Source organism: Cynoglossus semilaevis, chromosome 14 (genome assembly GCF_000523025.1).
Source record: "Cynoglossus semilaevis isolate Cse_v1.0 chromosome 14, Cse_v1.0, whole genome shotgun sequence".
In the NCBI taxonomy this organism is placed as follows: domain Eukaryota; kingdom Metazoa; phylum Chordata; class Actinopteri; order Pleuronectiformes; family Cynoglossidae; genus Cynoglossus; species Cynoglossus semilaevis.
The window spans coordinates 19,691,023-19,714,959 of record NC_024320.1 but is presented as its reverse complement, the minus strand read 5'-3'; the positions used below and the strand labels follow the sequence as shown (position 1 = coordinate 19,714,959).

At 39.7% G+C, this 23,937-nt stretch overlaps 1 protein-coding gene across 4 annotated transcripts; it reads left to right on the top strand.

The window, feature by feature from the left end:
- Positions 1 to 476: 476 nt before the first annotated feature.
- On the top strand, positions 477 to 21,971 carry pik3r1 (phosphoinositide-3-kinase, regulatory subunit 1 (alpha)). 4 transcript variants are annotated; one of them, XM_008325729.3, is made up of 15 exons: positions 477 to 727; positions 1,678 to 2,290; positions 11,267 to 11,356; positions 11,486 to 11,560; positions 11,997 to 12,128; positions 12,683 to 12,884; positions 13,200 to 13,282; positions 17,241 to 17,442; positions 17,521 to 17,701; positions 17,800 to 17,925; positions 18,003 to 18,145; positions 18,235 to 18,411; positions 18,492 to 18,566; positions 18,650 to 18,820; positions 19,255 to 21,971. In XM_008325729.3, the coding sequence occupies exons 2-15, from the start codon at positions 1,957 to 1,959 to the stop codon at positions 19,442 to 19,444; spliced, it is 2,181 nt and encodes a 726-aa protein (XP_008323951.1). In that variant the 5' UTR covers positions 477 to 727; positions 1,678 to 1,956; the 3' UTR covers positions 19,445 to 21,971. The 4 variants fall into 4 exon arrangements, with proteins under 4 accessions (XP_008323951.1, XP_016894353.1, XP_008323952.1 ...); XM_017038864.2 differs by lacking the exon at positions 477 to 727 and adding an exon at positions 739 to 1,268; XM_008325730.3 differs by lacking the exons at positions 477 to 727; positions 1,678 to 2,290; positions 11,267 to 11,356; ... (2 more) ...; positions 12,683 to 12,884; positions 13,200 to 13,282 and adding an exon at positions 13,330 to 15,022.
- Positions 21,972 to 23,937: the final 1,966 nt, after the last annotated feature.

Genomic DNA, 23,937 nt, shown 5'->3' with positions numbered 1-23,937 from the left:
TAATTAGGCCACCCACATTCACAGTCATGTGCCTCTGATGGTAACGCTTACAATTTTGGGACCTTTCACTCAGGGAAAATAAGGTGTAATAATTAAACAAAAACAAGGGTACATACTGCTAATCTGCCATCTCAGCAGTACAAGAACAGGCTTTAGTATACACTTTTAGTGGGTGTGAAATTAGAGAATGAACGAATGTGTGTGCCTTTTTACATTAAGAATCTATTTATTTTTTATGATATGTATGTTCGATAATGAAAACAAGGAGGAAGATTAAGTTTATATTTTGGCTGTGTGCACAAGTTATGTAACTTCCAAAGGTACTTCTTGTTGCGTGCGAATGTTCATGTAAGAGGGAGTCCGTCGTTGGAAAACAGGCGATTGGCTCAGATATGTTACGAGTATGATTGAGAGTTACTCGGTCCAATGAACGAACGCTCTTTGTCTCGGCCCACTGGCTGCCTGTAGAGGCTACGTGAGCGGAGTGTGTCTTTGGGACTGGGACGCTGTGCCGTTATGTCGGTTTTGTTACAGTTTGTATTACTCGTTTAACCGGATTTAAACCCGGCTGGAGGATGTTTAATTCTTGTCATGCTGACAAAGGATGTAGTTATGTTCACATTTTAATCGATAGTGCACGTGAACTGTGAAGTTTGGTCAAGTGGAAGCGTACATCTTGGGACGAGAAGTATCCACGGGATTTGCTTGTGGATTTGGTGCAAACTCGGTATGTGGATAATTATCTTTGGGTCACAAATATAACAAGGGGAACATCTTTAAAAAGTTGTTCATTGCGGTTCTCTCGTCTCCTTGTTGAGAATTTGTTTTACTTGCTGGGTCGTATTTCTGCATTATCTTGTAATAGTATGTCAGTTTACTTGTATATTTATTCCCTGAACCATGGCTAACAGTGTGTCTGCTTCTCAACATGTCCTTCTTGCTTTATTGATATTTACGTTAAATTGTTAACATAGTTGACGGAGGCACACTGATAATTAACCGTTTGCGTTGACGTTAGCCAACTTATGCTAACTTAGCTTAACCCTTTTACTGCCTCGACATCTTTCTTCATACAGCTCTGCTGTTGCACTGGACTTTCAAAAACTGTAAAGCAAAATACGTATGGCCATGCACATAATACACAAGAAGTGGAATTTTCACATAAAGGTCTTTTGGCTAACATGTGACGAAATTAGTTTGTTTTGCTTGATGGAACTCACTTTGATGGAAGCAGCTATGGATAATGCTAAAGTTGTCTTCCATATACAGTAAGTATATCCCGAAAGGCAAACGTCGAAGCATGAAAAGTACGTAAAATGGTTACGAGTGTTCCGACATCCCATTGATTTTTGCTAGGAAACCAAAATGTATGCAAAGTACATACCAACATATTTTAATGTAAATTGACTTTTTTCCCACAAACGTTTACATGGGGTTACTTTTTACTGGTTTTGAACAATTAAAAAAGCAGCGTTGAATTTTAATGTAATGTCAGTAGCAACAATCAGAGTGAAGTAGCTTTTCCTTTTTAATGTTCATCATGCAATATTGCTGCATGTTTGAATGTCCAGGAGATGGATAGCGTATGTGCTTTGCATGTGACTGTGTATATATTGACTATATAGTGTAGTTGACTTATGCAACGTGTTACAAATGGCCTCCACTCTCATCTTACAGGTCTGGATTGCATTCTCAAGATCCCAGCTGCAGGCCATTTACTGATGGGTACATACTGTGAGGCAACACGCCAAGAGAACTGTAAATCATTCAGAAGAAATGAGAACTGTGAAAGAATGAAGACAAGCTAGATATTGTCCCTACTTTGCTGTTAAAGAACAACTTTGTTGGACATAATATCTGGACTAGAAGCAGAATAAGAGAGGAGTAATAAAAAAGAAAAGAAACTGCTGCTAGACGCTCAACTATAAAAGAAATACTCCCTACATAGTTATCAAAATGAGTGCTGAAGGATATCAGTATAGAGCGCTGTATGACTACAAGAAGGAGAGGGAGGAGGACATTGATCTGCATGTGGGAGACATTCTATTGGTGAGCAAAGGTGCTCTGATGGCTCTTGGTTACACAGAGGGACAGGAGCAGAGGTCAGAGGAGATTGGCTGGCTGCCAGGCCTTAATGAAACCACTCAGGAAAAGGGGGACTTCCCTGGGACGTATGTTGAGTACATAGGAAAGAAGTGGATATCTCCTCCCACACCCAAGCCAAGGCCCATCAGACCCTTACCTGTTGCACCAGGTTCCTACAAAGCAGAGGACTCTGACTCTGAACAAGGTGAGTGTAATACCCATCCACAGACTCTATAATATAAATGTATTTAAAATGAGAAATGTTTTTGGTCATAGAGAAAGTACAACTTTTAATATAGTTTTAGAACAGTTAAGTTCACACTACTTCACATCTAAAGATTTCTAACCTACCTTAGTAATTTAATTTTAAAAATACCAACTGCTGTTGTATACCATTTTTTTTAGATCAACAGTGGCATCGTTATCTACACAACTTTGTCGATCAATGTAATACAAGTAGTGTGTTGTTTTAGTCACATTTACCTCATTGTTCAACTCTGGTTTCACTGACTTTAGGCTACATTTTCCAGAAATAAACTAAGCAGTCTTTCGTCACAATTTAAATGCATAGAGACACCAGCAATTGACAAACCCTCGGTATTTCGAATGTACTATTTTTATATTCAAGTCTTTTTTTCACCCACATTCCAAATTAGCCGTCCTATGAGGTTTTTTTTCATTAATCTGCCACATCTATACCCTAATTAACACTGTTGGTCAAAAATTGTAAATGGTGGACATGTAATATTATTTAAAGGTGCCTATTTGTTTTTTGTGACAGACTGGCCTGATTTATTATACATAAAATCTGATTTAGTCAGTGTTTGAATGTGAACCAAACTTGGTCCCAGAGGACAGTGGTTCTGGCAAGAGTCCACCCGATTATACACTGGAGCATCTCATGTCAGCCATACGATACCAGTGCATGTCACCTGTGCTTCTTTGCACAGCCTTATCTTTTAGTTACCAGTTACCTTCAAATGGCTTGGGTAGATGATTTTGTATGGATATTTACTCTGAAAGGCTAAGATAGCCTTGCCAAGCTATCAAATTTTAAAAGAAATACGCATTCATGCATTGTAAAAACTGCCTTTGCTACCAAAATGTTTTACTTTTTATTGTAATTTTGAACAACCTAGTTCTGCTTTAAAGAGCAGCAGAGTTTTGAGATAACTTTGGTGTGCTGCTGTTAAAACACACTTTAGAATATATTGCAGTAAATAATATAAGGAGTATGTGTTTTTTTATTTGTGTTTCAGGTCAAAGGTATAAACTGAAATTTGAACCAGTACTTCTTGTAGCAATGTGGCTTACAAATGCGTGTCTAAAGCTTTTTTTTGCTCACCTAAAGAGCAACTGGAGTAGGGTTTCTAGTTTTTGCCTTTTGTGGTACAGCTGTGAAATTCTTCACTGTGGTTTGCAGGGTGAGCGAGGAGCTGTATGAAGGGGGCATGTGTAAGATGGCTGTGTCGTGGATGAGTGGCAGCGATCAGCCTGTAGCGAGGGTGAATGTAGCACCAGGAGAAGAAAAGTCTCTGTGTCCTCTTGGGCTATGAGAGTCAGAGGGGGATGTGAAGGGGCCCTGAGGTTGTGGGTAAAGGGAAAGGGAGGCCCAGTGCTAGCCAAAGTGTTGATGTACAGCAAAGTGTGCAAAAGGATCAGAACTGGAGCGAAGCTGGGGGCTTGGCAGAGGGGCTGAAGTAGGAATGGTGTGGAGGGACTAGGGCCCTACATGCACTGTGGGGCTTTGAAGAGGGGCTTGGGGCTCTGTGATGGAGGCAGGGCTGTTGCTGCTCCCAGAGTGTTTGTGATTTATTGCACACCACTGATGGATCTCACTCCCTTCCTCCTACTCTTCAGCTTTTTTTCTTTTTCCTCCTGCTCCTCCTCCTCTTCCTTCTCTTTTTAATGTTTTGATAGTTCCTACAGTCAGCTCTGGCAGGGAGAAAAGAGGTGGAGAATGGAGGCTTGGAGAGGGGCCTCTCCTCTCTGAGCCACAGGGGTTTACATGAGTGCAGCAGATGTGGACAGGGTAAGAGAGAAAGAGGAGAGAGCCGGGCTCTCCATTCCAGCTTCCCGGCTTTTTTTTATTTACCATAAAGTAGTACTCCTTTTCTGGGCCTTTTAGTTGAGAGAATATACATGTGTTTAAGCCCACTAACAAAACTTTGAAATGCATATCATGTCTTGACAAAACAAATGCATATAACTTAATCTTCAAAAGCAACTTTTGAACTCCACCAATATTTAATCTTAATTTAGATTGAAAAAGTCAAGGTAAATGTTATAAATGCAGTTAAGAACAGTTGTGTGATTTTCCTGTTTTACAGTAGTTAGGATCAATGGCAGTAAGTTTGTTTAAATGCAGTGGTAAAGGCGCTAAACCGGGGTGGCCAACCAGTCAAGAGGCTAAGAGCCACAATTTTTACCGTGTTACTGCAAAGAGCCATATAATACACATGGGCACACATGAACTTCCCCATCCCTTTATAAAAATAAAATACAACTCTGCCTCTCTTTTAAAATGTCCTGTACACATCTGTTATCTGTGCGAATTGGGTTTATCCTAAGTAATTTGCATCAATGCCCATCAGCATGAGATTCACATAACGTAAAAAAACCCCACAAACATAAAATAGCATGAGATTCACATAACGTAAAAAAAAAAACCCACACACATAAAATCGACATGAATGTAAGGGCCGCATGAAAACGGGCAAAGAGCCGCATGTGGCTCCCGAGCCACAGGTTGGCCATGCCTGCTCTAAACAGTTAATGTTTTCATTGTTGGCTATAATTGCCCTTTATCTTCTAACAGCCAGTCTGCGTGAACATTCTTCCAAATGTTAGAGATAAAAAAAAGTGAATAACTGGTTGTTACTCTGCATGCTCTCACAGGGTTCAGCCTGCATGCTCAGGCTTGTTGAAAGAAATATTTGATGCTATACAACCTACTACTGCAACACGGAAGCTTCTCTATGTGCTTTTGTGAAGCTGGTGCTGCTGTACATTACTGCTATTAGACACTGCATGTAAACATCTGAAAAATCTGTGAAACTTCAGAAGCTTTCTGGTCCAAATACCCCTGGGACATTTTAAAAGTGCATTGGTTTATCAAAACGTGTTGTGTTTTCTTAGTTAGATTCTATTATGTACCACATATAAGTAGGTGGTAGCTGACAGTTAATGCCTGTGTATAAAATTACTTTGGTGAGGGCTTTCTGGATAAAAAAGATGAGGCTGTGCAAAAGAGCCAGTTGCAGAATATGCTGCATAGCTGGAGATTGAGATAACATAGCTCTCCTTCTCTGGGCCTCTTCAGCACTCGGGCTGACATCTGCTGTAGTCAACACAATGTCAGTGCTGTTGATTTTTCACCTCTCCTTAAGCTGAAGTTGTCTGACAACCCATGGGTTGTATTTCTGTTGTGATATACTGTACGTTTATACATGCAGTTGGTGACTATAGCCCACCTACCGGCACCCACTTTAGGTAAAAAGGTACTTCAGTTTCAGTGTTCTACTTCTGCTTCTCCTTTTAGACTTGCATTTAATTCACGTCCTATTTCGTTCCAAATGTTCTTTCTGACTTCACCATTGCTGTGACCTAAGTGAAGTAATGTCACAGATGTTTTGGTGGTTTCACCAAGATTCTATTAGTTTTTGGTATTCTTTTGTATTTGAATTAGGTAAAATGTAAAAGAGTGATTCCACATTTTGTTCACATTAGACTCAAGGTGAATATTGGACTGTTTGTTTTTCCAATACATATTTATTCTTCATGACAAAAGATTTATCATATTAGCTCTTCTGTGGTTGTCGCTGCGTCGGCATTTTCCAGTGCGGATATGTCAACACTGAAAAGACTATTTCTGCTCTTGCGAAACCATACAAAATGAAATTACTATATATTTTTTCTGCTTCCTTTACTGTTCCAAAATAAAATAAATGTCATGATTAGACCCTGCAGATCACAAGACTGACAATTTATTTGTATAAGCGACTTAAATTTGACCCAACTCTTCCAATGTTGAGAATCCTAACTCCTGACCTCATGCAGCCTCATGGATTTGAGGTAAATGTCTTCAATTAAACTTGTAACTGGAGACTCACAGCATTTCAGAAAGTGTTCTGTTGTCCTTCCAACACTTACATTGCATTAGTCATAGTGGTCAGAAGTTGTATTTTTATTGCCTGACTCGCGTGGATTTTTGCGCTACCTTCACCACTACCTTGCCTACGCTATAGAACCTATTGATCCATCTAGGTTCCACCATTTAAAACAATCAGGCTGTGTAAAGTGGATTCAAACATAGACATAGTCATGGGTTCTAAACTCAGACAGAGGTGATAATGAGAGTGCAGACTGGTCCAGACAACAAAAAAGAAAAGAAATGCTTTTAACCACATGAGCTTACTTGGTAGCCATGACGGCTATTCTGTGTGTGTTGTTGGCAGCCTAACCATCCATTGCATTTAACTCGCTTTCACGGTCAACACAGCTTAAGCTCGATTCTGTAATGTTGCTCAGTGACAGTAAGAAATGCAAATACTGTAGGGACAGACCCATTTGTGTGCATTTGTGTACTTTTGCTTGGTTTTTATATTTATAATGTATATGTTAGTTAAAGGATTAAGCAAAACAAGAAATGTGACAAAGAGCTTCAGTAAGACAAAGGTGTTTTTGATGAAAAAAATCAAGGAGTGAAAAGTCAAGGAGAACTCAGTCAGTATTTCAAATAGGCAGTGTATTTTGGGGGAGGAGGGCAAGCTTGTGTAGGTGTGCATATGTGTAGGTATGTGTGTACTGTGTGAATTGCTGAGGTGTGGCATTACATAACAGTTTAAGCATGATAGAAGATTTTTTTCATTCTAAACGCTTAAGCGATATTTCAACTGCTACTTATTCATCTTATATCTGTCACAATGCCAGTCAGTTGTGTTGCAATGGAATCAGTTTCTTCACTATTCTGTATCTTTTATGGTGCAAGTACTTGGAACTGCAGAGCAGTACACAGTGAGGCTGAAAGAGAAGTTACAGCAAAACCCTTCAGTATAAAACTCTAATCCCATTCACACAACTTGAAAACGTTCTGACTTACATATCTTTACATATTACTGTTACAGCTCATTCTCTGTTACATTTACTTGTGTTTTACTTCAATTAATTTTATTTTTTTCTTTAAAATGCTATTACTCAAAGTGTATCAAATTTTCTTTTAAATGACTTAGCTGTTTAAGTTGAGCTGCATTTGCAAGTAGCATTATAATTTAGTGAAACTTGAGCCCAAAACAATATGTTCTATGAATTAAATACATTTCCATTATACTGCCACATCCCCAAAAGTGTGTCAATGAGAAAATACTACCTTAATTTGACTACAAATACTGGTGTGCAATATTTTAAAATAGCTGTCACACATGATAATATATCACACTGGTATTGACTTATGTGGTTTGTGAATGGTTCCATGCACATTCAGCACAAACCACCTCTCCCTGCAGTCATGGCCTTTCATGATGGCTGCTGCCAGTAACAAGACAGAGGTGTGATTTTCATGCAGGTTGCATCAGTGGTGGTCTGCAGCTAAGATAGGGTTAATTGTCAACGTGTAGCAACAGTCTCCTCATTGGCTGTCACTTTAGCTTCTGCACTACATCGTGCATCCAACAGGAGGAGACATTGCCTTCCCTTTTTCCTTTCTGGCTTCAACTAAAAACCATATAAAATGTGTGTTGATAGAAGAGTCCCATAATACTTTTGTTATTGTACACCTGTGAGGTGGTTTGTTACTTAATATGTCTGTCTTTTTTAATAAGAAATTACACCAATGAAACATTTACACATCTTATAAATAATTCACAACTGTGGATTTCTAAAGTTGTGGGTCATGACCGAAAGAACGAGATCAAGGATTCAAGCGGCTGAAATGAGCTTCCTCCGCAGGGTGGCAGAGCGCTCCCTTAGAGATAGGGTGAGGAGCTCTGTCACGCGGGAGGAGCTCGAAGTAGAGCCGCTGCTCCTCCACATCGAGAGGAGTCAGCTGAGGTGGCTTGGGCATTTACATCGCATGCCCCCCGGACGCCTCCCTCGGGAGGTGCTCGGGTGCCGTCCCTCTGGGAAGAGACCTAGGGGAAGACCTAGGACACGCTGGAGCGACTACGTCGCTCGGCTGGCCTGGGAACGCCTTGGGGTCCCCCCAGAAGAGCTGGAGGAAGTGTCGAGGGAGAGGGAAGTCTGGGTGTCCCTGCTCAGACTGTTGCCCCCGCGACCCGGCCCCGGATAAGCGGTTATGGATGGATGGATGGATGGATGGATGGATTTCTAAACTTTATTAAAATTTGTACTTTTTGTTCTATGAAAACGTGCCATGCTTGTGATGATAGGATAATCCTCACTTGTATAGTTTTGATTATATACTAGTACTTTTGATGGCATACCATTGCAAGACCTTTTTTAGGAAAGAAGAAATTGTACAAATGTTGGTTACTTGAGTGGGTCCTCTAAATTTACCCTAAGTGAGTGCTATCTTTAGTTTGTCCACAGTGCCCCAGCGCTGTCCTGCCCACAGTCTGCAGTTTAGACATACCATTTGAGCTGGGGAGATTGTTCCCCCACAACAGCACACCAGTGGCAGCTGCTTTGACTTCCTAGACGTGTGGTTGACTGGCTTTCTGGGACATCATGTGAAATGTCTGCCAAACATACAAGCTTGTAGAGACATGTCCAAGAGGCCCCTGTCTGTACTTTCCTCTTCTAAATTGCTTCAGAAACCAGCTCATGTAGAAAATGAGAACAATCTGATGATATGTCTAAAAGTACCTAAACATATCATATGCTTCAGATGCAGTGCAGCAACATGAATCCATCAATACTACATTCACAATTAGACATGTTTTCGTTTGCTTTTAATTATATCCGATATATACTAACCTCTTATATCTTGATATTTTTATGTTGATATATTTCTACAGGAGATACAGCATAACATGGTATAATATTGAAATAATTTATTTTGGGTTAAAATGGCAATATTGTGCATGTGCCACAAGTTTGCACTTATTCTCCTCTTCCTTTCCTTGTGTCTTTACACACAGCATTTTGGCTCCACCTCCCTTTCTTTATGCACAAGCCCTCCCCCTCCACTCTCATCCACAGTAAGCAACAACTAGTGGTGAACGTTGCCTCACTTGTGACAGTACTGTGCTACACACATAGACAATACAGTCCAGAAAACACAGTAGGTTCCTTATTTAAGTTTGAATATAAGAATAATTTATAGCAAAATATTTATAAAATTAACTAGTTGTAAATTCTTGAATCAGCCTTGACCTTTTGCTTGACAATAGGCTTAAAAAAAGCTACCTTTTTGCTAAATTTAGTAATTTCTGTTCACTTGTGTTTCCATGGCTGCAAGACAAGGCCAGTGAGAGCCAGGGGGTCTTTGATTTTAGGCCAAGGCATCTTGGAAGTCATCGGCGATAGCTTGAAACATTTCTGTCATGTTTTGTTTGCTACATGATACAAAGACATTGGCACCACCACTATCCAATCGTTGACAGTACCAAGAAGCAACTCTATCTCCAGTGTACACTGTGTCACAACATCAATTCTTTTTGTTCAGAGGTTGTAAGCAGATGTGTTAAAACCCATTCATTGTATTGTTTTATTTTTGTTTAATTGTCAACTTAGACAAAGCTATACGTCAATAAGATTTTGCTTTGAGTCAATTGCATCGATGAACTGCGTAGAGTCGGGTGGTTTGGGAAGTTAATTTTAGCTGTGGGTTGTGATTTGAGTTTCTCAGAAAAAGGTTGGCTGTAAAATGGCAGCTGTGTTAGATATCTTGTCTGGGAGAAAGGTTACACTTCCAAGGTGTGCGATGGCAGCACTGCATGTCTCAATCTCTATTTAGGGAAACTTTGGTGTTCCATCTCAGACTTCACTGCTTCTGAGAAAACCCCCTCCTGTGTTTCAGTTCCAATAATGTCTTCCAGATGACTAGTTGTCCTACATGGAGTTTTTTGTGTTTTCTGTGGTTAGAAGGACTTTAGTAATCCAGTTCCTTCACACGCAATAAGCCAGCCTGTGTTTTGTGCAGGTCAAAGAGGATGTGGATTTGGATGAAGTGCTTCATTATTTGCATGAGTGAACACTTTTTGGTAGGACTGTGTAAATCTCTACTAATGACTAACGCGCATGCATAACTTTGAACTACACTTGAAAGTTTGGACGTGTGATCATTTTTAAGGTAAAAAGAAAGACAAACATAGTTCCTAGAAAGACTTCCATTCATACTTTTTGAACATTTTCAACCTGCAGACATAAAGTTAAACAGTCGAGTGCTTGAGTCAAACGCCCTTTCAAAATGAGTCTTTGCAAATCCAAATAAAAACCTTTGCCAACCATAGTATCCTTTCATGTCCACACCTGGGTACAAAGTTCTGAAGGAACAAATTAGGAGAAAAAACTGAGACCTGGCTTACCTCATATCACACAGTATTTGCTCGGGTTGGTTCCTCAGTACAGTTTGGTTTCACAGCACTAACATCTCATTTTAAAAACAAAAATCAGTCTTTTGTAAATAATTCACCTTTTTTACATGTGAAGACTTTGCTCTGATCTTGTGCCTGCTTTCCTTTCAAATTCCCCTCAGCTTGTATAAGTTCATAAATCATGCACCAAATCAAAAGTTGTTTGTTCATCAGTCGCATTCAATTTTACAAACATCCAGATCTGCAGTTACTGAAATGTTCAAATGGACTTCACCTGCAGTGAATTAGTCGTTATGTCAAATTTGATTATTGCTTTTATTTGCAAATTGTGTAAAAATAAAACCATCTATTGTCTGTGTTGCCACCAGTCTCTGGACAAGATGAAACAAGTGGAATCTTCTTTTAATGGTCCCTTTTGGATTATCCATAATAAACTACTAATCAAATGTGAATAGATAGAGTTCAAAGTTAACTTCTTAAAATATAAGATATTTTTGTGCTGTAAAAGCATTTCTTCATTTAACTGAGCAATGTTTACTCCTTTTAAACCTTCTGCATACAAAACAGTACAATTAGTGGTTAAAACGCAGTGTTTGAAAAATAACTGTTTTCATTGATTTTTTTTTCACTAATGTGTGGTAAGTGCTAATAACTTGACTGACCATTTTTATGTTTTGTTTTTTCAGGTTGTTTGTTGGACTTGACTGAACAGTTTTCACTTCCTGACACTGCTCCACCAATGTTGGTCAAGCTGCTGGAAACTATTGAGAAAAAAGGTAACTTTTAACAAAATGAAGCATTAGTTTACACACTCCTTTAATCAATATTACTTTACTGAGGGGCCTGTGATCAAGATTACAATAACAATACATGTTAACTAACAGTATGTCACTGTTAATTTGCAGGTCTTGATAGCCCCACTCTGTATCGAACATTTACAGCTGGTGCTGGATATGAAGTCAGGCAACTCTTTGAATGTGGTAAGTTGCCTTTTGTTGGCAACCTTTTGTGACTGAAAGTTGCACGTGATTTAAGTTTATAGTGAAATGCAGTGCATACAGTGTGATGTACACCAGGAATTCAGATGGCCTGGATCCGTCTCTGTGTTTTACCTTCCGTATGAACACATTTTCAATGCAAAAGCAAAAGAACACCAATTAAATACTGGTGTGGCAACCTGACAAATACTTTACAAGTCACTACCATAAATGCTGTAGCAACATTCAAATGAGCCTATAGCCCACTGATTAGTGAAAGTAAAGCTTTGCTGTAAAACTGCTTAAGGGCAGAGTACATCTATGCACAGGCTGGACTTTCACCATTTTTAGAAGACAAGATGAGATTGCGTAATGTAGCATTTATACCTTTTTTAATTCACTGTATTAAAGCAGTGCCACTGATTGCTCTGTGTTGCAGATCTTCCCACAGCAGATCTGGATCAGTTTGATCTTCCCGTCCTTTGTGATGGTCTGCGCAGGTACCTACAGGATCTTCCACAGCCCATCATACACTCTGCAATACATGCTCAGATGGTCCTCACGGTCAAAGGTGAGAACGAAGGTCAGAAATGAAACTATGATTTTGTTTGTTGATAAGATTGGCCTGCAGTGTGAACCACGGATGTCATGTACCTCAGTGATGCCTTAGAACACTGAGTACTCTGAACACCAAAACACAAATTAACACCTGTAAGGCTTGCAATTACATTTGTTGAAAGAAAGACTGTAGATGTAAATGTACTTTCTACAGGTTTTTTTTGCCATTCATTTTGCAAACAAACCTCTCACACAACACTGCATTGCTGCATTCTCTTGCAGTCACATGGCCAGAAACAGGATATTTGTGGTTGATAGGAACTAAAACAAGCCTGAAAGTTTATCTCTAGCATCGCTGAGCAACCAATCATCTGCGAGTGTACCTTACGCTCATTGTCAACCACACAATCTCTCTGTGGTTTTTCAAACCAAACTGCACAAGACAATTTTCCGATCACCTCATTGTTCTTCATTTGAACTCTCCCCCTAAGTTCTAATCAAGGCTTTGTTACATTTTCAGTTTTTCACATTATGTCTTGCTGATCTTTTGCCTGTTGACATTAACAGAAGTGGTAAATAGTGAAGAATGTGCCCAGCTGCTACGTCGTATCTCCAGCACCCCGAGTCTGCCTCCCCAATACTGGCTAACGCTGCACTGTCTGTTAAGACATTTCGCTAGAGTCTGTGAAAATGGCTCCAAGAACCTGCTTACAGCAAGAGCCCTGGGCGAGATCTTCAGTCCTATATTTTTCAGACAGCAAACCACCAGGTGGGTGTCAAAGTAACCGCATGCCAATGCTGCATACTGGGGCCTGTCAAAGATAGACTTTCAGACAGCAGACAGACAGGCAAGTCGACTCAGCCATACAACACTAAGACATACAAGCCCAAACATGCTCCCATGCAGACACACAGGCGTGCACGTGCATATGAATTCAATGTACATCTGTCAGGCCCATAATGGGTTTCAGCAGTATTTAGATAGTCAAAAGTTGGAGGATTTGTTGAAACACAAACATTAAATCTTTGTCAGTGCCAAAACAGTAAACCAGGACTATATTTAACAAGACATTTCTCCCTTCAGTTGTGAACCCAGTCTGGATTCTCACATCAAGATCATTGAGCTTCTGGTGACCAGTGAATGGAATGAAACTCAGGCTGCTCCAGGTACTGGCATATTTTTTATTTTATGGTAAAAACATTCTGCTTGTTTACCTTTAGAAAGGTATTTTAACATGGGTTCCTTTTTTCTGTTTGTATTTCTTTTTAATTCAAACAAAAAATGTTTCCAAGCAAATATCACATTTATTCCCTGAAGCCAACATTTCTGTAGCAATATAATCCTCATAAAAATGCTTCTTGGATAATATTAATATAATAGTTATTGTTTAGCCTGTATCATCTTCTATCCTTCCTGCCGTTCTATTCACTTAATCTCTCTGGTGCACAGTTGCAGTGTCTGCAGCACATAAATCAGCGCCTGCAGTGCATACATTCATGTGTCCAGGGGTTAATGCAGCAGAAATCCTCTTTTATATTCTGACTCTTAATGTCAATTGCAGAACTGCACAAAGTCCATTTTCATGGCTGTTTTATTGGTGGTCCGAGTAGATGGTGTTTATCTGATGATGTGAGCTACACGGCACAGTCATGTTTTTACAGTACTAGTTAAAAGCACTATCATTGGCTTGGCCAGAGGAGACTGGCCGTTTAAACATTTTATTACCTGTTAGTGCTATTTATAATGTTCCTGTGCAGGGCCCACGCTCAGCTGTCAGTAATTTGCACCTGCAGGAGCATTTTGGCAGTGCGACAGAAGGATGCATGAAGCATACAATGAATGGGCAGTTGGGTATAGACCAAAACCCTTAAATTCTATACGCACGCTGGCTCTGACATTGGTGCGTAGAACTCAGGACTTGCCTTAGGTATTTCAAGCCTAGTCACCAATGTCCTACAGAAGTCAGTATTTTAAGGAGAGGAAAGTGGAGCAAGTGAGAGGCGGAGAGAATAGACTTCTTCGAAAACACATATGTACATTCTGTACATATGTTTCTGTGAATGACCCATGTGTGCTCAGCCATGTGTGTGTGCAGGTCGGGGTGTGTGCATGTCTCCTCCCAGTTACTGCGTGCCTATTTTAAGTGACCAACAAAAGGCCCACTTAGATCTGGTTGGCTGGAGAGTCAGCCTACTCCACAGAGCTCTTCTTGTTAACCGAGGGCTGCTTCTGGTTTCTATGACTGAAACCCCCCCTCACCTCCCCACCTCTAGTCCTCACTCTGTCTAGATCTACACATGTCCTCCCTGCCTCAAAGTGCCCAGCTCAGCAAATATTTCAAACTTTGCAAGTTAATCATAAGTCTGAATCACCCCAGCCTCCTCCTTTACAAACAGACCGAGGTAGAGGGGGAGTGACTAAAGAGAGGGAGAGAAACACGCAGACACACACCGGCACGAGTAGCTGCTTTCAGAGAAGACAGAACTGACACCAGAGCAACTACTGTTAATCGTTAACTATCTTCCGCCATGTGAGCAGGGTTTAGCCTTACAGAGCTCAGAGAGAGAGAGAGAGAGAGAGAGAGAGAGGAGGAGGAGGAGGAGGAGACTTGACCTTTTACCAAACTTGTAGCAGGGACCTAGCAGTCAGAAATCTAGAGATTTGCGTGTTGCACCTGATTTGCACCGAGTGGATTACCTGGATTTTATTAAGAAGCTCGCAAAACTGTAGCTGCCTACGATCTAAAACACAAGTGACATCTACCTTCACTGTGGCCTAAACTATGAAATGGAGCTTTGCTGGAGGGCTTGAATGTAATGTCTCTGGATGTAACTTAACTTTGGGGAATAAAACAGAAGCTATAAGGAAGAAGCTGTCACTTCAAGAAAAAATGCACAACATGCAGCGTAAGTCTGGTGCTGTGAGCTGTTTGTATTTAAACTGCCTCTTTGTGTCAGTTTTCACAGAAGTGTAATCAAACTGTTAAACTGAAATTTTCACAAGTGGATGAATATACTCTACATCTATATAACTCCAAGTTAAATAGATGTTAAATTGCTCTAAAAATTGCTTTTCTTTTTTTAGACTTTAGATCTTCTGTTGCTAGATGGCATACATTCAGTATTTTTCAAACTGTAAGAAAGCATAAAATATTTTTGAAGGAAACAATTTTCTTTTTGCTGAATAAAGTCCTTGTATATATATGTGTGTGTATATATATATATGTATGTGTATGTATGTGTATATATGTATATATGTATGTGTGTGTATATATGTACACACACACACACACACACACACACACACGTGGAACATGTTCCTTATAAATCATTACACTTTACCAAGTACTAAGTCTGATTTAATTTCAGGCAGTTATCCGTGTCATACTGAGTGTCATGCTGTGGGATTACAGGCGTATTTTGGAGCTCTGAGTCCCGCTGACCAGGCCAGGCATTATAATTTAGCTGCGTACGTGCTGCTGCAGCAGAGCTGGCTTTGTCTGAGTGCCAGCAGTGGGACGGACTAAACCGCTGCACGAAATGCAGGGGAGGAGCCGAGCAGCCTGCAGGAGAGTGATCAGGCTCAGAGAGAGTGAGAGATTGGGAGGATCAGAGAGAACAGGCATGGAACAGGTCCTCTCCCCCCACTGCCAGTGAGGAGATGCTACACACTCATTTTTAAGATGGAGACGGATGGATTTGTTTTAGTTTAGCTGCAGTGCTGTAAAGTGCAGAAGGAGGGAAGTAAATATAAAAGGCTTTCGGAATGACCTCACCTATCTCAGGAAATGAAAGATGCAGGAGTGGTTGGTGACAGACCCCCGATGTGATTGGCTATGGTAAGTGATGTAACACGTTACTGAGCAGGCTGCTCTTATTGGTTTTGGAAATTGCTGTTTAGGTGGTCTGGTAACAAAAATGTTGCCTCTTTAAAGAGACGTTTGCCATCCATTATATATTTTAAAAAATATGTGCCTTTGTCATGCACATACATGACAATAGTGGTCTGATCACTTGCCTTGGTTTTATATTTATAAGTCAGGATTTTCTGAGGTGAAATGAGGCAGTCAAGTGCGTTATAAATATACATGTGGCTGTATTGCTGGTTTTGTCTTTGGCTTCATTTGTTGGATGCATATGATAAAGCTTTTTCTTTTATGCTGTGTCACAGATGGTCACTGTGTGGCAAATGAACAGTTGCTTGCAGCCTTCAGAAGCTGTGCTGCTGCAGCACTGGTGTTAATGCAGAGGCAGTGAACAAAGTCAGTGCAGATTTGTGGGTTAAAAATAGCCTGCTACCTTAGTTCTGCCACTGCTGGCTGTACTGTGAATCTGTCAGCTGGTCAGCAGTCACTGCAGACTTGAAATGCTTTATAGAACCAGTCTATCTCCATTCAGGGCACACATGCCTATCCAGTCTTGAGTCTTTGTGCTGCCTTCAAGCTGTAGTAGAGAGAGGTGGTTGTGGTTGGTCAAACCTTTTAAACTGAACACCTGATGGAAAAAAACAGTGGTACAAAATCTATTAGATCATTTTTTATTCTGCGGATACTACTAAAAATCTTAAATGGATATAATCATTTTTTATAATATCATTTTTGCATTTCATCATTGTTTTGTTCCTGGTGATGTTAAAAGCTTTGTCTCCTTGACAGCTAAGAAAATTTATAGACCCCCATTTTTTTTGAATGAAATTGAGGCAATGACTCTCACTCAATCTCTCCTCCCACTGCTTAGGCATTAGACTCTTTCAGCTGGAAAGGGGCGGTATTTTTCCAGTTCTATTGAATCAATGGGGCTGAGAGACAGAGCCATAGAGTGAGAGAGAGAGGGTGCGGGGGGAGAGAGAGAGAAAGAGAGAGACAGACAAACAGAGAGAGAGAGAGAGAGAAAGACTGAGCCTTGTGTGAAACTCAGAGCTTCTGCAGCGTTTGAATCTTTTGCAATAAATAAGGTGGGAACTGCTTTGTGGCTGTCAGAAGTGTATTTTGTGCCCTCTTCTCCTGAGACAGAAAATCAAAGATTTAAGATGAAGTGCTATGATATAAATGCGAGTGGACACAAGCATATCTCTCCCACTTCTTTGTTCATTTACATCATGTGCTCTCTCTTCTTGTCATCACAGCTCTACCTCCTAAGCCACCCAAGCCCACATCTGTGATGAGCAACGGTTTGAATAATAACATGGCTCTGCAAGACGCCGAATGGTACTGGGGCGACATATCAAGGGAGGAGGTCAATGAGAAACTGAGGGACACTGCGGATGGTACATTCTTGGTGCGTGATGCCTCCACCAAAATGCACGGAGATTACACCCTGACTCTGAGGTGAGTTCCTGCTCCAATCTGTGTCTGTCTGTTAACGTCTGCAGGCAGTTTAATAACTGAATTACTCTGTACCTACAGGAAAGGAGGTAACAACAAACTCATTAAAATATTCCATCGAGACGGGAAGTACGGCTTCTCAGATCCACTGACCTTTAGCTCCGTTGTCGAGCTCATCAACCACTATCGCAATGAGTCACTGGCTCAGTACAACCCCAAGTTGGACGTCAAACTGCTGTATCCTGTCTCTAAACACCAGCAGGTGGGACGTCAGCAAAAACTATACGAACACATGTAAAATCTTGTTTATCTTTATGTTGAAGCGGTTTTCCTACAGTCTGTTGATTCATCTCTCCTCAGGATCAGGTGGTGAAAGAAGACAACATTGAAGCCGTTGGTAGAAAACTCTGTGAGTACCACCAACAATACCAGGAAAAGAACAAAGAGTACGACCGACTGTATGAAGAATACACCAGAACTTCACAAGTAAGTGCCACTTTCAACCTTACCATCTAATGTGGCATTTGATTGTCACACCCTCATAATATGCCCCGCTCTTCTAGGAAATCCAAATGAAGAGGACAGCCATAGAGGCGTTCAACGAAACCATAAAGATCTTTGAGGAGCAGTGTCAAACACAAGAGCGGTACAGCAAGGAGTATATTGAGAAATTTAGGAGGGAGGGCAATGACAAGGAGATCCAAAGGTAAAAGCAGTCTCCTAGTGTTTGTTTAACCTCCTGTTAGAGTTAACAAAACCATATTTAAACTTTTTTCTCTCTGATTTGTGTTTAAGGATCATGGGAAACTATGAAAAGTTGAAATCAAGGATAATTGAAATTGTAGACAGCAAACGTCGCCTGGAAGAAGACCTAAAGAAACAGGCAGCTGACTACAGGGAGATCGACAAGAGGATGAACAGCATCAAGCCCGACCTCATCCAGCTGCGCAAGACCAGAGACCAGTATCTCATGTGAGTGTTTCACTCTTGGTCTTGAAAACCGTACCCAGGAAAAACCCTGGTGTTAACGTCGCATGCTCTTTCTCACGCAGGTGGTTGACCCAAAAAGGAGTGAGACAGAAGAAACTCAACGAGTGGCTTGGAATCAAAAACGAGAACACAGAAGAGTGAGTTTAATTTGATTATGAATTTAACTGAACTGAAACTCCTTTTCAAACCTGGCTGCTGACCACTTTATTCTTGTTGCCAGTCAATATTCTATGGTGGATGATGATGAAGACCTGCCTCATCATGAAGAGCGCTCCTGGAAACTGGGCAACATTAACCGACTGCAGGCGGAGGCGCTCCTCCAGGGGAAGAGAGATGGAACATTCCTGGTTAGAGACAGCAGCAAGGCGGGATGCTACGCCTGTAGTGTTGTGTACGTATCGAAAGGCTGATGTTGTGTCTTTATTTTCAACACTTTTTACACATAGATTGAAGAATCAGTAAGAGTTATTGTTGAGAAGATATTCAACACTAACGCAAATTAGAACACCTAGAAAAGACTTGTTTTCCAGTCAGAAAAATAGTAAAATTTTAAATATCTATGGATGTTATGGAAACACAAAATCCATAAAATTTCATTTAAAATTTCAGTTTTCATTTGCCTTTGTCACTAGATGTTGTCTTTTAAACCTCATCAAGGACTTTGCACCTAAAGGCAAATTTACAAAGAGTGTGAAACGTGAAGACTTAGTCTGATTCCTTTGTTTATTTTTACAGGAATTTTCTGCCTGTTCTTACGAATAACCTCTCTCTACTTTTGTAGTAATGCGATGAAAAAAGACTAATTGTGCTTTTCTGCCCTCACAGTGTGGAAGGTGAGGTGAAGCACTGCGTCATCAACAAGACTCCCTCAGGTTATGGCTTTGCCGAGCCTTACAACCTGTACAGCTCCCTAAAAGAACTCGTACTTCACTACCAGCACACATCTTTGGTCCAGCACAATGACTCTCTGAATGTGACGCTAGCGTATCCCGTGTACGCCCAGCAGAGACGGTGAAGACCCGGATGTAAACTCATGGACACAAAAGAAGAGAGAGGCCTGAAGAAGGGAGCTGCCCATGCACCGTCCTTTGACCCTGTGATGAAAGTGCAGCCTTGACGCCTCCATCTCAGACTGTAACAGAGTCAAAGACGCAATAAAAGCCTGAAAACATTTCAACGACTCCGCCTGACGACAAGCCCGAGGCGCGTTTGAATGTAGATTTTCTCATTTGCTTTTTTTGGGAGCACAGAATCAAGCAGAAGCTGCTGAACTCCCGTCAGCGGAGGACGTACGAGGCCTTTTCCCCAACGGTGCTTGTTCTTTTTCAAAGCTTTACCAGCCGGAATGTTGACTCGCAGCAGACGAACTCTACAGATTAAACTGTACACACCGGCCACCGCCACCTTTGTTTTTCCACTTGACTTTTTTTTTTCTTCCTTTACTGCGTCATTTTAAGTGTGTGTCCTTGTTTTTCGCACAAGTGATGATGTAGGTGAGTGTGGCTGAGCGAGAGAGAGAGAGAGAGAGAGAGAGAGTGTGTGTGTGTTTGTGCGTGTGCGTGACTGTCCATGTGACCAAAACTCATAGAATCAGGAAACTGTGTGATGTCATGGGGGAGGGGGTGGGGGTGTGTAACACATTCACTTGTGTTAACATGTTCAGTAGCAAAACCATGGATCAGCTGATAAATGTAGCAAAATGGCACTTTTAAAAAAAGTTTTTTTTTTTTTTTTTTTTTTTTTTTTTTGAAAGACTCCTATGTACTTATATGGACTAAGCAGAGAGGACGCGTCCTGCCTTTAAACTGTTGAGCCTCGTAGTGAACTTGATAATGACTGTGGGTGGCTCAACACTATGAATGGACTCAGTATTTCATGTCACATCTCTGGAAATGTGTAAAGTCACGCAACGGAGTGCACCGTACCAAAAAGGATCAGTTCCTGTTGACTTGTTTATTCTAACCTGCTATGCAATTTTTTCTCAGTTTTATTTCTTCCTTCAGAAATGTTTTTATTCTGTTGCAAGCCACAACATAAGCTTGTTTTATTGTTGGTGAAAATGATTTTTTCCTGTGTAAATATCCCAGAGGATATTTTGTGTCAAATTGCCAATATATGGTAAAAAAAGAAAAAGAAAAAAAGAAACAAACTTGCTTATCATTTTAAAAAGATAATAGAAACTCTTTATCGTGGTTTACTTTAACAACTGCTATACAGATGGAGTAAGTATTTTATTAGTCTTTTGTTCAGTTGTTGCTTCAAACTAATTCTTCTCAGGCAGAACTTTTTGCAGCGTCAACTTTCTTGCTCCATTTGGTACGGAGTTGAGCCTCCGTAGAAACGGACGCAGACAGTTTGAGTGCTCAGAACAGGGCGAAGGGATTGCAGGACCCTCGTCATCCATAAACACGGAACCAGTATAGATTTATTTTGATATAAAATATCTATGTTCCCACAGGAGAATATATGAAAGTAGACTGATGGATATTGTTATTAAAGATCATGTACATTGTCCACTAAGTATTTTTCTGTATCAGAAAATCACTGTGCTAACATGGGTGGATCAGCTCATCTAAATAATACTCTATATTTCACTTTTCAAAAAGAGAACACATGCCAGTGGAATCTTTTTTTTTTTTTACCTTTGTTCTTACTTGTGCAAGTTCATTATAAAGTGATTGGTACGTATGTCAAAACCAGGAAGACTGGTGGCCACCATGAAGCATTGTGTGTTTAAATAAAAATTCAAAATTCAAATTGGAACATTCAAGTAACAGAATGCCCGCAGTTTATGGAATTCCCATTAAAATGTATACATAAATATAAATGATGTATACGAGGTACAAGCCTGGTCAGCAGAGCTGTGGAGGTAGTCTCTTCCTGTATCCTTGCGTAACAATTCTTGTAAATGTAATTTAGAACATCGCCTTCTACGGCACAATTGCTATTTGTTGGTAAATGTCCACACAGAAACAGGCTGGTAATGAAAAATGCCTGAAGTAAAAAATTAAAAAAATTGCTGTATGAGATAATGACCAGTTAGCATGGAAAACAAAGCTGTAGTGGATGATTGTTGTACAGCTTCTGTACACGGCCCTGAGTGTAAAATATTCAGGCCAAATGAATTTGTAGCACATTAAACCTAACCACCATTTAAAACCTAGACTATACTTTTAAAGCCATTAACAGACGATTAGTGTCATTTCTGACATTTCTTGTACTTAGTTGTCATTTCACTGAAATTAACCTCCCAACAGCTGCTCGCATGAATTTTGTTACTTGATATATATCTGTATATATATCTTTTTTTTTCTTTTTTAGTTTTTTTGCATCATGCTCTATTAGTTTTTCCCCCTTATCTCAATTCTGTCAGTATGATCATTTTAGACAATGTTGTTTTTTTTTTTTGGTATTCTTTTTTGTCCCAAACATCATGATTGGAATGAGATTCAACAGTATTCCCCAGTGTTTTGCTTCAAATCTGTATTGGGCTTTAATTAAAAAAAAAAAAAACATAAAATAAAACACTTCTTGATAAATAAGTATTGTTTTTGCGTTGTTATTGTGACTAATTAAAATTTGAATCAAGATATAATTATTTTCCTTTTCCCCACACAGAACATGTAGAACCTGTGTCTCCTGAAGTCTTCAGTTGTTTTCAAAGAACATATATGAAAAACTATTTTGTAATTGTTTTTTGTTTGTTTTTTTTTAGAAAAAAAGAGCATGAGCACTGAGAATGGTGTCCCAAAGACAACCCAGTGGTGAAGTGGCAGGTGCTTTTGCCTTACAGCCTGAAGGTAGGCAATTCAATCCCTTGTGATTATTGTTTGTTTTTTCCACAGTCCAAAAACATCCAGATTAGTTTAACTGTTCACTCTAAATTGTCAATGGGTGTGAATGGGGTTGTGAATAGATTAACTGTTCACTCTAACTCGATGCCTGTTGGTCGATGCCTGTGGTTAAAGCACATTAAGCAGTTAAAAAATGTGACAGTATTTTGATAGTATTTTACAACATATAGCGTTCATAAAGTATATTGTTGCTGTTATGACATTACAAAAAGCAAAAATGAGAGATGACAACATTCGATTGAAGTGAAAACATAGTCAAAGTCAAAAATAGATTTTTCTGGGATCAATAATATAATTTTGAAATCTGTAAAAAAATGCCCAGAGCTGTGTAATAGTTAACCCAGACAGTGTTACATAAACTCACCCGTATACCAGGATGAGCACATGACCAGACTTTGGACTGGGTGAAGTCCTGTGACAATGAGGTGATATAAATTCTTAGTGTGTTCTGTTCCTAGAGCAAAGACTTTTATAAAAACAAACATTGATGTCATACAACAACATCCCCCTGGTCAGAGATTCAGTGGGAAACGGTTTAACCCTTTATGACATGTGAATTGATAAAAGTACAATCAAACCACTATGAGGAAATGAAAATGAATTTTTCTGGAACAAGTTTCACAAAAATTTTTTGAACCACAAAAATATATGATTAATTATTACATTATTATTACATGTAAAGATACTAATGAAAGGTCAATATTTTGTCTTGCTTGCTACAGGATTTGACGGAGAGGCGGCCAATCAGGAAAAACATCCAGTCAGGCAAAGGCTGGACATTGCTGACAACCATAAGAATCAAAAGAACAGTTTATTTTATCAATAGCTGGTATTTTTTAAAAATACCAACAAATATAATACTCTTTTTTTTACTACAATTTAGTAGAAAAAGCAAATCATCTGAAAGAATACTCAATTGAGGATTTGAACAAATTACCATGCTGTTCAGTGACTACCTACTTACCAGATGCATTAACCACTCAGCCACCAGGGCAGTGAGAGTTTATGGAGAAATCTGGCCAATAAAGAACGTGATGATGTTCAGCTCAGCCTCATATTATCTGTTCCCAAACTTTATCAACGAGAGAAATATTTTTGTTGAAAATGTCTGTGAAAAAAACATTTTCTTTTCTGTGTTCTCAGTGTTTGAAGTCAAGTTTGAAAAAGATCGTTTTAAAAAGTCATTACTGAAGATGGTCAACAGTGGAAGGACACTGACCTTCAAACATGGAGACGTGGGTTCAATACCCGACAGGTAAAACACACTGGAGTTGTTTGTATGTGTATGTGTGTGTGTGAGGTTTCAAAACTAAGAACTAAAAACTCAAAATCAAACCCAAACCAAACAAACAAAAAACTTGCGTTTGCGAATCGTTGCGGTGCGTTGTTGCGTTGCGTCGTTGTTGCGTTGCGACAAAAAAGAAAAGGCTGGATCAGCCTTTTGTGTGATTTACTAAACAAAGTTAAAAAAAACAAACAGACATCAATAAATCATTTTAAATTTAACATCACCTGTAATGTCACTGTGAATGTTTTTTAAGTCGAAACTACAATGTACCAATCAAATGTCTCTGATTTTCCATCAGAGATTTTGGCTACAGACTTTGGTGTCACAAAATTAATGAACATTTTATGAGACACATGCAAGAAAAGA